The sequence below is a fragment of the Oncorhynchus keta genome, chromosome 18 (assembly GCF_023373465.1).
Source record: "Oncorhynchus keta strain PuntledgeMale-10-30-2019 chromosome 18, Oket_V2, whole genome shotgun sequence".
Taxonomy (NCBI): domain Eukaryota; kingdom Metazoa; phylum Chordata; class Actinopteri; order Salmoniformes; family Salmonidae; genus Oncorhynchus; species Oncorhynchus keta.
The window spans coordinates 29984852-29999455 of record NC_068438.1 but is presented as its reverse complement, the minus strand read 5'-3'; the positions used below and the strand labels follow the sequence as shown (position 1 = coordinate 29999455).

Here is a 14604-nt window from a genome sequence, read left to right as displayed (position 1 = left end):
GGAGGCCTTTATTTGACAGACGAATCCTTTAATTTCAGTTTATTCAAGGGGCCTGCCATCATTACACGTATAAGGATTTGCAAACACAGCAGAAAAAAAAAAATCATATAAAGACTAAAACAACAAATTATTTTACAGGTACCTAAAGCATATAGTGTGTAATATTGCACTGGTTGCTTTTGTTGCGTGAACACAGTAATAAGTAGTGATGAATAGACTGAACACTAATTTATGTATATACACTTTATTACAAATATTATCTTTTAAATTACTGATTACAAATTGCACAAAAATACATGTATACACGCAAGTACAAAATACGTGCAAACACACATGACAACAGCAATCGATCTTCAAAATCATTGCGAAGACTGCTTGGCGCGTAGCTTCTGTAAGGTTTTCTGTAAAGAGAGAAAACAGAATTCATATAAATTCAAACGGACTAATGTTGATGTGCATCAACCAACTTTAAAACTCAATATCATTTTACATTGACGTTTTAGTCATTTAGCAGACGCTCTTATCCAGAGAGACTTACATTAATGAGTTCATACATTTTAAAACCTCTCTGGGTTAGGGGGCAGTATTTCCACATCCGGATGAAAAGCGTGCCCAAAGTAAATTGCCTGCTACTCAAGCCCAGAAGCTAGGATACGCATATTATTAGTAGATTTGGATAGAAAACACTCTGAAGTTTGTAAAACTGTTTAAATAATGTCTGTGATTATAACAGAAATTATTTGGCAGGCCGAAACCCCGAGCACAATCCATCCAGGGAATAATTTTTTTTAGGTCAATCTGTTTTCCATTAGTTTTCTATGGCAAGCCGTTTTAATAGAAATATACTTGCAGTTCCTATGGCTTCCACTACTGTCAACAGTCTTTAGAAATTGGTTGATGTTTTTCCTTTGAGTAATGAAGAAGTAGCCCTTTCCTTTCTGAGAGTCGAGCCAAGTGGACTGTTTTGTTTGGGGCGCGTGACCTGAAGCTCGCTCCACTTTGATTTTATCCGCTATTGAACAGTTTATCCCATCTTAAATTTGATTGATTATTTACCTTTTAAAATACCTAAAGTTGGATTAGGAAAGTTGTTTGAAATGTTTGGACCAAGATTACAGGTAACTTATTAGATCATTTGTAGTAATGTGGGTCGAGTTGGAACCAGTGGTTTTCCTGAATCAAACTCCTCAAATAAATTGACATTTTGGGGATATAACGACAGAATTAATCAAAATAAAGGACCATTTGTGATGTTTATGGGACATATTGCAGTGCCAACAGAAGAAGATCTTCAAAGGTAAGGCATGAATTATATAGTTATTTCTGAGTTTTGTGTCGAGCCTGGCGGGTTGAAATATGATTGTCATGTGTTTGTATGATGGGGTGCTGTCCTCAGATAATAGCATGGTTTGCTTTCGCCGTAAAGCATTTTTTGAAATCTGACACGGTGGCTGGATTAACAAGCTTAAAGTTAAGTTTTATTTTGGTGTATTGTGATTGTATGAAAGTTAAATATTTCTAATAATTTAATTTGAATTTGGAGCTCTGCCATTTCACCGGATGTTGTCAAAAGTTATAATACTTTTTTTCATACAGGTCCCCCGTTGGAATCGAACCCACAACCCTGGCGCCATGCTCTACCAATATCACATTTCATTTATTTAAACATTGGGGTATTTTAAATGTTACCGTATGAAACTCTTTGGCCTTCTCCCTGTTGTTGGCATATGCCACCTGTCTGCTCCTGACCTCCTTCTGAAGCTTCACCTCATCTAGTCGGCTGTACAACCTGCAGAGAGACAACCAAGAGGGAGGTCATGAGAGAAACATGTCGGATATCAGATCATGTTAATGTGATGTGTGGTTGGGTCTTGTTCGAGCAGAAAACAGAAATAACCTGTTACCTCTCTGTTCTCTTATGCATCTCAGCCACGTCCTGTTTCCTTATCTCAGGAGTGCTGATCCTCACCTCCCCAACCTTCTTCAGCTTGGCTTCACTCACCGAGGACAAAGAGAGGAGGACTCGGTTCAGTAACACTCTACAACACATAAGACCAAGTCTTTGACCCATTACTAACCCCACTTTCCTTCCCCAAGAGTTTCCATGTGTTGGTTGGTTGGTTGTTAACACAATATTATACTTATTTTAGTCTATTCTATTGTTACCTAGCATGGGAGGCTGCAAGGTAGTTTGGGGCTTTGGCTGTTGCTTTTTCTGCTTGGCATACCCTCCTGCATGGGTTGACTCTGCACTCCTCCCCTCTTTCCTGGGTTTAGAAGTGGTTGACTGAACAGTGGTTGGGTCAGACTGGGCCCTGGTGGTTGTGTTGGCCCTACTCTCACTGATGTCACACTGGGCCCTGGTGATTGTATTGGCTCTGGCTTCATCCCTCTTGGCTTGAATCTCCTCCACCCTGCGGGCAGACCTCTGGATCAGGGCTCTGCGTTTCTGCTGGAAGGCCTCCTGTAGATTCACGCTGGGACACGACTGGAACTCCAGTAGCATCACTTGCCATAGAAAAAAACAAAACAAGTGTAACCAAGGATTCATGTATGCATTTAAAGACCTTGTAAAGACCAAGAAAAGATTCAGAGAATGAAAGAGAAGAGTAGGAACCAGAGAAGTTTCAGGTCTTCTGATTCTCACCTGCATGAGAGGAGGTTGTCTCTTTCTCCTGTAGACTGGCGTCCTCCTCTGGCAACATCGTCGACTTTGATTCCTAGGAAACATCACACCAAGTTCAGGGACTACCCAACAAAATGCATGCAGCGGAGGAGGTTACAGACGAGACTCAGTTACTCAGTCTTCAGACTCCTCTGGCCAGTGGGCAATCAACTTTTCCACAATGTATTGTTTCTCAGCGTCTTCTTCTTATACCTCTATCTCTCCTTCCTCAGTGAGTTCCTGGCCCTGTAGTGTGGTGTCTGTCAGGCTCACCAGGGTCAGCATGGACTCATCCATAATCCCCTTCACATTGCCCACCTCCTAAGAGAGGAGGAGAAAGACATCACACAGATCAACCAATAGCAGCACACAAGACTCCTTTCTCAAAGCCCACCTCTCGAGTGACATCCATTAACACAACCCCTTCACTGAACCCAAAGTCTGGGAAACATTTTAATAGTGAAAAAAATGTCATGAAATACATACCATTATTCTCTCCCAGATGGGAGGGCTGATCTTTGACTCTGAACATAGCTGGTCATCTGGCTCTCCTGCATCTAGGTCCTCAATTTTAATAGCACCTCTTTTGTCAAGTCTCTGAGGTGTTGGTGTACTCTCCATATCAGTGTCCCCTCCTTCAAGTGGCATGTCCAAAGTGGAGACATCTTCACAGGCTGCTAGACCAACCTCCTCCGCTCTAGGGGATACCTGCAGGGCAGAGTCATGGGGGAGGCACTGGGATATGGTCAGCTGGTACAAGGAGTCGTGCAGGGCGGGCGAGGACTGAGGTGGTCCCTCCGCTCCTCTCAGGCGCTCAGGAGACGGTGCAGAGGTGACTGAGGGGTCTGTGTCATCCTCAAACTCCTCTGAGCATGCAGAGAGCTCAAGGTCCCCTGCAGGTGCTTCATGGTCACCATCTTCGTCGTGGGAACATAGCCCCTCCACTTCCTCTTCTGGAAGGTGAAAGGTCATGAAGGTTTCGGCTGTCTCGTTATGCGTGACCTCAGCCAGGAGGGGGTGGAAGGAGTCGGAGGCTGGATCCACCGAGAGACAGAACAGAGGTAAAAAATATTAACAGTCAGAACCTAGTACCTAAGCCATATCATCACAACAAATGAGGGATTGGGGAATACTAGTTAGCTGGTGGGTTAGTGTGAATGCCGCAGGAAATGGAGGATGAAAAAAGAATCAGGGAATTCCGATTCATCATTAGAAAACGACTCTAATAGACTCACCCCCAGTCCTGTCTGCTTCCTGGGAGCAGGCCCCAGAGTGCTGCAGGCTCTGGTAGTGTGGAGGCTCCCGTACAGGGAGAGAAGAGCTGCTCAGTAACTGGGATTCAGGGGCTCCCTCTGGATCAGAAAACACTCCTGTCTGGCCCGAGACCCTCAGATCCACCCAGCCTAGGGAGTTAGAACCACCAGCTTCTAATGTAGAAAAAAATAAAATCTCAGGTTTCAGTATAGCATTAGCAAGAAATGTGCTCTTACACACTGAAATAAGACATGCAATAACACAAGCCAACACACAGTAATATTTCATCCATATTCATTGACTCAGTTACCTGAGCTTCCACTCCATTGGGCAGCAGACTCATCCAGCTCTCCAGCCAGAGGCCTCATCACCCGGCTCTCATCCTGGACTTCATCTAGCCACTGGGATGACTGGTCCAGTCGCTGGCTGACAGAGATTGACTGATTGGAGAGCCCGCCAATCATTCTGCTCAAAGTCGAATCCCACCCATGGTCCAGTGAGGTTGATTGACCTGAGAGCTGGCCAATCATTCGGCTCAAAGTAGAGTCCCAACCTTGGCCCGGCGAGGATGACTTATCCGAGGGCTGGCCAGTCATTGGGCTGAAAGTGTAGTCCCGTCCCTGGTCCAGAACCAATGAGGAGGACTTGTCTGAGAGGCGATCCATGATCCGGTTGACAGTGTTGTCCCATTCCTTAACAAAACATTTTAAAAAGAGATGCCTTGAATTAGTTCATGTTGATACTAAAAATTGGAATATTTACTCTGAACCCATAATGCCATTGAATGGAGTACGAGGGTGTTGATGGACCCACCTGGTCCTGCCCCTGAGCTCCTGATTCCCAAACAGGTGACCTGTCTGGTCCCTCATTCTCCTGCAGTAACTTAGACCAGGGCTTCTGCTGCAACACAGAGGAGCTTGGCTCCTCACACACTGACCCCTCTAGTACTGCAGCTTGACCTGGATGGGAGGAGGAAGAGTAAGAAAAGGGGAATTGTAAGAGGCTGCCATTAGGAAATGCACTACTATAGGATACTATAATCAAAAAGAGATGAAAATTGTGTGTGTACCCGTCTGGTTCCCAGCAGTACTAAGAGAAAAGTTGAGCTCCCTGGTGTATTTGTCTATGATGCGCTGGATACTGCTGCTGTGTATGAGTGAGTCTAAAATGGTATCAGATACACCCCTACAGGAACTGTGTCTGGATGAAGAGGAGCCATTGACCGATATCTTTTTATTTGTTCCTCCTCCTCCCATTCCAAACCCAGCCATGAGCAGGGAAGAGTCTTATGGGGGGAAAAAAAGAGAAGAGGATAGAAGATATCATTTCTGACAAGACCGAATTGGTATATACTCAATTGATCAGGCCTACAGACAAGTCACACACACCTATTTGGGTGGAGGTGTGTTCAGGGTCCGTGGAGGTGTGTTCAGGGTCCGTGGAGGTGTGTTCAGGGTCCGTGGAGGTGTGTTCAGGGTCCGTGGAGGTGTGTTCAGGGTCCGTGGAGGTGTGTTCAGGGTCCGTGGAGGTGTGTTCAGGGTCCGTGGAGGTGTGTTCAGGGTCCGTGGAGGTGTGTTCAGGGTCCGTGGTGGCATAGCTTCCAGAAGAGATGGTGGTAGAGGACAGGTAGTCAGGTTCTGAGGGTCTACAGGCTGACTGGAAGGACAGGCTCTCCAACTGGACAACACAGATGACAGGGACACAACACAGGAAGACACCAGGGTTAGACAGGAAGGACAGGCTCTCCAACTGGACAACACAGATGACAGGGACACAACACAGGAAGACACCAGGGTTAGACAGGCTCTCCAACTGGACAACACAGATGACAGGGACACAACACAGGAAGACACCAGGGTTAGACAGGAAGGACAGGCTCTCCAACTGGACAACACAGATGACAGGGACACAACACAGGAAGATACCAGGGTTAGACAGGAAGGACAGGCTCTCCAACTGGACAACACAGATGACAGGGACACAACACAGGAAGACACCAGGGTTAGACAGGAAGGACAGGCTCTCCAACTGGACAACACAGATGACAGGGACACAACACAGGAAGACACCAGGGTTAGACAGGAAGGACAGGCTCTCCAACTGGACAACACAGATGACAGGGACACAACACAGGAAGATACCAGGGTTAGACAGGAAGGACAGGCTCTCCAACTGGACAACACAGATGACAGGGACACAACACAGGAAGATACCAGGGTTAGACAGGAAGGACAGGCTCTCCAACTGGACAACACAGATGACAGGGACACAACACAGGAAGACACCAGGGTTAGACAGGAAGGACAGGCTCTCCAACTGGACAACACAGATGACAGGGACACAACACAGGAAGACACCAGGGTTAGACAGAAAGGACAGGCTCTCCAACTGGACAACACAGATGACAGGGACACAACACAGGAAGATACCAGGGTTAGACAGGAAGGACAGGCTCTCCAACTGGACAACACAGATGACAGGGACACAACACAGGAAGACACCAGGGTTAGACAGAAAGGACAGGCTCTCCAACTGGACAACACAGATGACAGGGACACAACACAGGAAGACACCAGGGTTAGACAGGAAGGACAGGCTCTCCAACTGGACAACACAGATGACAGGGACACAACACAGGAAGATACCAGGGTTAGACAGGAAGGACAGGCTCTCCAACTGGACAACACAGATGACAGGGACACAACACAGGAAGATACCAGGGTTAGACAGGAAGGACAGGCTCTCCAACTGGACAACACAGATGACAGGGACACAACACAGGAAGACACCAGGGTTAGACAGGAAGGGTATAATAACATAGCGACGGTATATAAGTAACACTGGAAAGAGCTCAGTTCAAGTGTAGAAACCTTCATGAAATATGTTTTCACAAATACTTCAGGAACAATTGATTTACATCATGGCTCAGAAAGAACACACACACACACACGGACACACACACAAATAATGATACACTGGAAAGAGCTCAGTTCAAGTGTAGAAACCTTCATGAAATATGTTTTCACAAATACTTCAGGAACAATTGATTTACATCATGGCTCAGAAAGAACACACACACAGCGCAGTTCAAGTGTAGGAACCATAATTAAATATACTTTAGTTCAGGGTAATATTGATTGACATCATGCTCAGAAAGGAAACAGAAACCCAAACAGTCCTACGAACACAAGACAAACACAAAACTGCTTCTCATGCAATATCATGGTATTGTAGGACAGACCACAAACCCTCAGATTTGGCAACTTATCATTTATCCACAATATGGTGGACCTCTGAGGGGGAAATAGAACCAGTAAAAACCCTTACCGCTGTAGGAGATTTACCAAGGACACCTCTCCCAAACTGACAGGAGTGATAAGACCGTTCTGGGAGTGCTGTGGTGGGATCTAGGATATAGGACAGTTGGATTAGAGTAAATTGAAAATGTCTGAGAGGACTCCATGACCATCAGTCTAAAGCTTATAAAAGTGAAAGGGTCCTTATGTTATACTCCTGTGGTAACCACCCTGACATAAGATATCTCTATTCCCCTTCATCCATTCCTCCTTTCCTTACCAGGTCCAGGAGAGGCACCAGCCTCTAGCTGTAGTCTCTCTCTCCAGGACAGCTTGCTGGATCTACCAGACCCGGTTAATGTCTCACTCCCAGTCCCAGCTGTGTGTTCCCATGCACTGGACACAGAGGTGCTGGAGTGACCTCTTTCAGAGTGGCCCAAGTGGTCCTGTTCTTCTGCGATTGCCCTTTCAATAGATACTGCCACACTCTCCTCTGCACAATACACAGAAGCTGGTTAGAGATACACGCTTGTTTATGAAGGATGTATACAAGTGGTTACTAGAGTTGACCACTGCCGTGTGGTGTATGGTGCCCCCTGTGGGTGTGGCTGGCTGACCTGTGATCAGGCTGGCATTGGCTGGCGTCTCCACCTCCTGGATGGCACTGAGCTCGTGCTGCTCTGTCATCTCCATGACGGCCAGCCTGGCACGGGCCACCGGGGGTTTGGCTGCCCGGGGGTGGGGGAGTGGGTGAGGGGCGGGTCTGTCTGAGTGTGAACTCTGGACGTAGAGTGTGTCATCTTGGCTCTGACTGGTTTCTACAGATGTTGAGGTTTGCCCATTGGACTCCTCGATGGCCCGAAGCAGAGCTGCCATCAGACGGAGACGTTCTGACCCCAAACCATCAGTGGTCTCTGGACCAGGCTGGTGGAGCCACACAGAGATCGAGACAGACACAGACAGATATGGCTGGTAAGCTACTTTATAGTCAGTAGGCAGAGTGTATCCATGCAATTTCATTCACATAATGTACATGTTTGGGCTAACTATTAGTTCTACATGTTAGTGTTACTCTTGCTTTTTGAATCACTTTAAACCAATAGCAGACCTGCCTTAGTAACAGCAGGTAAAACCCTTAAGGTGTCGTTTGTTTCCTTACCTGTGTGTCATCAGCAGTGAGCAGTGCCTGTAACACCTCCCTCTGTCTCCTCCTCTGCTCCCTCTGTTCCTCCTCCAGTTCCCTCTGCTGCATGAAGAGCACCTCCCTCTGGGCCTCCACCCGCCGCTGGGCCTCCCGTAGCTCCTGCCTCTGCCTCTCCACCTCCTCCCCAAACTTGTCCGGGGCCCGCAGGACAGACCCAGGATTTACCGGGGCCTCCCCAGGATTTACCGGGGCCCCCACTTCTGAAAGGGTTGGGCTGATGGGTGGGATGGGGTCAGTTCTTGATGGGAGTGGGATGTGTGGAGTAGGGTGGAGGGAAACAGGATGTGGTCTGTAGGACTGGGGGTGTAACGAGGTAGAGGGTGGAGGTAGCTTCTCAGGGACATCCTCTGTGACTCTACTAAACACATTTTCCGCCAGCCATACACCTGCTCTTTGGTCCCTTAGGCTTTCAAAGGTGGGTTCTAGCTGCACTGGTGAGGTTCTGGAGTTAATATGCGAGCCAACTGTAGTGCCAGGGAGGAAGAGAGTTTGAGCCAAGATGGAGGGCTCCTGTGTGGGGAGGTCCAAAGGGGTGTGAGCTCTAGAGTGGGGACTAAGTGCTACAGGGAGACAGGGGAGCAGGGCAGAACCAGAGGGGAGTTCTAGGGGCACTGCCGGGGGATTGATTCCTCCTTTAAAGTGTGGTAGAAGACGGGCTGTGGTACCAGGAGGGAGACATGTTGAGCTAGTTTGACCAGAGTAGCGGTTTCTTAGCGTGCGTTGGTACCCTTCAAGACGCCGGCGAGCCTCCTCCACGGACTGCTTATGAAGTCTAAGAGATTGAAACATTGAAAATATATATATTTTTAGATAAATGACCAAAACATCCATAAAAGTAGACATAAGTTAGGTGTTGATAGATAGATCTATCTATGAGTCAAATACGGCAGATAGGGTCAGCCACAGCAAATGAGCATTTAGTGCCTCGCTCAAGGTTTGAACCAGTGACCTTTCAGTTACTGGCCCAATGCTCTTAACCCGCTAGGCTACCTGCCACATGAGACACAAATCAGCAATAGGCAGCTGTTTTAATTTCATCATATGAATCAGCCAAGAAACACACCTGTTCTGGTCAAAGAGACGCTGCTGATACTCTCGGATTCTCCTGGAGTGGTCATCCTCAGCAGCTGAGTGTATAGTAGACTGCACAGGGACAAACACAGAACAAGTCAGTGTTGCATGTGTTGCATATGTGGAAACACACAGTCAAACACACGGAGCTCAGTTCAAGTGTAGAAACCATCATGAAATATATTGAAAACATACTTCAGTTCAGGGTAATATTGATTTACATCATGGCTCACACACACACACACACACACACACACACACACACACACACACACACACACACACACACACACACACACACACACACACACACACACACACACAGAGCTCAGTTCAAGTGTAGAAACCATCATGAAATATATTAAAAAATATAATTCAGGGTATTATTGATTCACATCATGGCTCAGATAAATACACACACCCAATCCCACCACAACCACATCTCTTCACACCCAATCCCAAATCTCTTCATATTCTTCAAAAATCCCACCACAACCACATATAATCTCTTCAGGGTCCCACCACAACCACATCTCTTCACACCCAATCCCACCACAACCACATCTCTTCACACCCAATCCCACCACAACCACATCTCTTCTCCCAGACAACCACATCTCTTCAAATCCCACACACCACATCTCTTCACACCCAATCCCACCACAACCACATCTCTTCACCACAACCACATCTCTTCACACCCAATCCCACCACAACCACATCTCTTCACACCCAATCCCACCACAACCACATCTCTTCACACACAATCCCACCACAACCACATCTCTTCACACACAATCCCACCACAACCACATCTCTTCACACACAATCCCACCACAACCACATCTCTTCACACACAATCCCACCACAACCACATCTCTTCACACACAATCCCACCACAACCACATCTCTTCACACACAATCCCACCACAACCACATCTCTTCACACACAATCCCACCACAACCACATCTCTTCACACACAATCCCACCACAACCACATCTCTTCACACACAATCCCACCCACCTCGGGAGTTGGAGCAGCAGGGCTGACGTCTTGGGCTGGTGTTTTCTGTGTTCCAGATGCAGCAGGTGTGTCCTGGTTCAGGGCCGTCTGCAGCTGCTCTCTCTCTTGCTGGGCCTCCTGCAGCAGCAGCTCCAGCCTGCTCTTCTTCTCCTCCAACTCCTGTAGCAGGGCTATCTGCTCCTGCTTTTGCCTCTCCAGCTCCTCCTCCTGGACAACAGAGGCAACCACAGGGCAAACTATGAGCTTTCAGCTTTAGAGATACTTTCCCAGAAAGGTTAATACATTCACTTTATTTTTACACCCCCTCCCACTCAAGACAGATCTATTATGCAGACATGTTATGGACATGCATCAATACATAGATACAAAGACACACACCCTCCTCTTCCTCTCGGTTTCAAATGTGTGGATGTTGATGTCTTGTTTATCAGGATGGAGCAGGGTACCAGCCACTATGGACTCTTCTGTTGTCTCTATAGCTAATCAGATAAAATACATGAAATGGATCATTAAGAAAAAAACACTACAGAAAAAAATGCTTTTCTTGAACCTTCAACCTTATAGCAGCAAATCAAGAAGGTCTACAAAGGGCTCACTAACCTGGGTCTGACTGAGAGGCGTCTGGGAGTCTGGAAATAGTGGTCAAAGGACGGCCCCTCTCCTCACTGGCCAGAGAACCAGTCTCAATGGTCGTAATGCCTGCGGACGTGTCGCACTCTGCTGTCGGAGTAGTTTGGCAGTCACCTGGGGGATCAACCAGCCTCCGGTAGCTCCACTGGTCTCTCTGTGACCTGATGCGGGTCAATAGTTTCTTCAAGGCCTGTCTGGGAGCGCCACCTAGAGGCCTGGATGGTTCTACAATGACAGACAAAACAATAGTTTATTTCGCGCACACGATCCAACTCCATTTATTACAGTTTCCACATAACCTTTCTTGACAACTATGGTAATACTCTGATAGTCAGTAAATCAAACATTAACCAAAGCCGGAGTCCAACGGCAGAAATGAATCCATCTCTTCACCTTCATCCTGTTGTTCCTCTGCCCCAGCCAAGGGTGTAAGGTCAGTGGTGGCCTCCTGGGTCAGGTCTAGGTCTTCATCCTGGCTGCCAGTGGACACAGCTAGGAGAGGCTCTGGGACCAGCTGCAGCACCAGGTCACCTTTCACTCCTGCAGGCAAGAGATCAGTACAGGTTTAATTAGATGAAAGAGAAACTCCAGTCCAACATACTAATGATAATTACTAATTAGGTGCCATAATAATAATAATGTGTGTCCACACTACTCTGTCTGGGACAGAGTCAATATCTCCATTTCAATCATCAAGTAAAACTTATCTACGCACCATGACAATACCAACAAATGTTGTCCTCGCGGCCAGAGTAGAAAAACATTGTTGCAGAGAAAACTATGAAAAATGTATTATGATGTGGATCACCCCTCCTTACTCCTCTCTCCAGTGTACATGTCCTCGAAGGCGAACTCCATATCCCTCTGCCAGTCCTCCCTCATCTCCTGTCTCTTGTGGAGCGGCTGGAAGATCTGGGCAGGCATCTGAGCCATCACCTGCCTGCGCCTCAAAAGGTCTGTTTGATGCATGTGTTCAAGCTCCACCAGGAGGCGCTCTCGGTCCTGATACAGCCAAAACAAACATAGGTATTGCTGTTGTTTTGGCCTTGACGCATACAATATGCATTCAAAGGATTTCAGAAATTCATTTAACATCTCAGGACAGGTTTAGCCTCGTTGCGCAGAAAGTTGTACATGGACATTTCTTTCATGTTATCACTTGAATCGCCTTGAACAAGGCGAGTGTGTTTGTGTAGCAGTATGTACCTGTGTGAGCTGTTCCCTCCTCAGCGCGTGGTTACCCCTGAGACGAGCCTTCTCCAACTGCTCCCGTCTCTCTCTCTGCTCCTCCTGTCCTAGCTCCTGCAGGCGCTGCATCTCCTCCAATGCCGCCACCTGTGCGTTTGGCTGGGGGAACAAAACACACCGGTTACAATAGAAAGAGGACAATATATCACACTGGGCCATTGCATCTTTTTTAACTTTTAAAGATAGATTACCTGTGCTGTGTAGACTTCCCTGTCCACTGCAGTCTCTGGCATATGATAGTGAGTCACAGAGAAGGCATCCACGTCTGATTTCTTCACTGCATGCAGCTTCCTTGACTCAATACTCTGTTAACAGTAAAAAGAAATGCACAAAATTTGAGAATATATTTGCTGGAATTGTAAGATCTACTGAGACTGCTGTTTGCTCATACTACAATAGAATATTGTTAATTAAATGTGTGCTTTAAGAATGGTATGTGGGTTTGGAAGGAGAGCTCTATATTCCATTGTTACAGTGCCTTTGATTAAGAACTTTCCATCGCAATGACCATAGTTCACAATGTGCCCGATTCCTAACATTAAATTGTACCTCAATTGGATTGGGTGGAAGGGATGGGAAGTTGGCCACTTTTGCTGCCCTCTGCTTCTCCACCTGTATGGACTTCTTCCTAGCCTCGATAAAACTTGAGGGAGAAGAAAAACACTCCAGATTTAATATCAAACATTCCAGATTTAATATCAAACAATGTAACAAGCCCATGTTTGTTTGACCAAATAAAATCCCGTTGATAGCCTCACCGATTTTGTTCCTCCTGATCTTTCTGTCTCTGTGATTTGAGCTCTTTGAGGGCTACTCGATAGCGCTCATCTGCCCGAACATGATTCTCCTCATTTTTCTGTGCAATTGCCTCCCAGTCAGGCTCCTGGGGAAACAAGAAGTGTGCATTGATCAACCAGTTGTATAGTGAAGTAAAGACACAGGTATTTTGTGATCTGGGACATGACCCAAGTTGCTTAAAAAACCTTACAAAACCCAGTCAAGTTACACTGGCAGCCTGTAATGTATCACACATTGCTAAGACACAGGTTGAGAGTTGAGTGTTTACATTTTCTTTGGCACTTCTATGTCCCTCTCCCAAAACTCGGAGATTGTCCTGGTATAACTTTTGCAGGGTCTTCAGTTTCTCACTCTGCTGTTGCTCCCACTCCCCCTTCAACTCCTCTGCCAGGTTTTGTAGTTCGCGCTCCCTTCGCAGTTGCACCTCCGTGCGGATTTGTAGAGCGATATACCGCTCCTGTTCCCGCACCTGTGAGAGTGCTGATCATTAGCTACCATTTGGTAGTGTATGCATTGACAGGATGTAAGCATCGTCACAGAGAGCGAGTGTTAGGTACTATATACCTGTTGTATTCGCAGCTTCCTTCTCCTCTCGTGTTCCTCTCGAATGAGTTGAGCTTCTTCATTTGGACTTAACCGTAATCGAGACACATTTCTCTTCATCTTTATAAAATTCAGGGATATTGAAAGGCGAAAATATTAGTTATCCGATCAACGGCACTATGTGAAAAACACCCATGACAAACAAAGGCCAGCCAGTTGTGCTAAACTAGCTGGCTAGCACCAGAAACTTCAGAGTAGGAAAAATATTCCGGTTTTCGCAATCTAGATTGTTTAAATATTGATGGATTAGCTAAACAAAACACTATGCTAATTTGAAGTAGCTAACGTTCAAATGCGTTACAAAATCCCCCTCCAAATTGTTTATTAGCCGAAATCCATGCCAACGAGTGAAAGCGTTATTTCGTTGTTCAACGTCACTTCCTGTATTTTAAACCGCGCTAAATCATGTGATTGGATGCTTTCCACCATGCCCAAAAGGTGGCCGATTTTGCATTACCGCCACCTACTACACTGGAGTACAACTCCCTTATACTTTGCTTGAAAAAATAAATAAATACCCTACCATTTAACACCACACTCACAAAAAATAACACCACCCTACTCCACTATTTATATATATTTAGTCCTACCTCATGCCAACAAACTGAAAGGGTGGGACCACTAAATACCCTGTAACTCTTCTGATGTCAAGTCTCGCACACCCAAGTACCTCTCTGCAAATGCCACCACAACCTCAATTTTCAACGACTTACGTTCCATCCCTACTGTTGATAACCATTGCTATAAATGTTAAAAATACAATCTTACTGAAACATATCACTATCCCTCACTATCCATCTACTACTCACA

General features: G+C 46.4%; 1 protein-coding gene across 2 annotated transcripts; it reads right to left on the bottom strand.

The window, feature by feature from the left end:
* Positions 1-22: 22 nt before the first annotated feature.
* Positions 23-14186, bottom strand: cep295 (centrosomal protein 295). Of its 2 annotated transcripts, none has more exons than XM_052467878.1 (28): positions 13756-14186; positions 13460-13660; positions 13152-13276; positions 12943-13036; positions 12585-12698; positions 12352-12492; positions 11964-12147; positions 11539-11685; positions 11116-11370; positions 10894-10994; positions 10516-10722; positions 9483-9562; positions 8375-9191; positions 7833-8139; positions 7496-7708; positions 7247-7326; positions 5308-5668; positions 4989-5204; positions 4733-4878; positions 4230-4611; positions 3901-4092; positions 3152-3699; positions 2879-2986; positions 2648-2720; positions 2167-2508; positions 1905-1992; positions 1690-1789; positions 23-401 (listed from the first exon to the last, which is right to left on the bottom strand). In XM_052467878.1, the coding sequence occupies exons 1-28, from the start codon at positions 13852-13854 to the stop codon at positions 360-362; spliced, it is 5763 nt and encodes a 1920-aa protein (XP_052323838.1). In that variant the 5' UTR covers positions 13855-14186; the 3' UTR covers positions 23-359. The 2 variants fall into 2 exon arrangements, with proteins under 2 accessions (XP_052323838.1, XP_052323839.1); XM_052467879.1 differs by having other exon boundaries at positions 5308-5596; positions 13756-14185.
* Positions 14187-14604: the final 418 nt, after the last annotated feature.

What these genes read in the sequence shown, in the direction of transcription:
- cep295 (XM_052467878.1), bottom strand. Translation starts at nt 13,854, where the DNA reads ATGAAGAGAAATGTGTCTCGATTACGGTTAAGTCCAAATGAAGAAGCT. An exon ending in AGAGGAACAACAGGATGAAG is followed by an intron (nt 11,371 to 11,538) that starts GTGAAGAGATGG and finishes CTGTCATTGTAG; the next exon opens with AACCATCCAGGCCTCTAGGT. An exon ending in CCATCTGGGAGAGAATAATG is followed by an intron (nt 2,987 to 3,151) that starts GTATGTATTTCA and finishes CTCCTCTCTTAG; the next exon opens with GAGGTGGGCAATGTGAAGGG.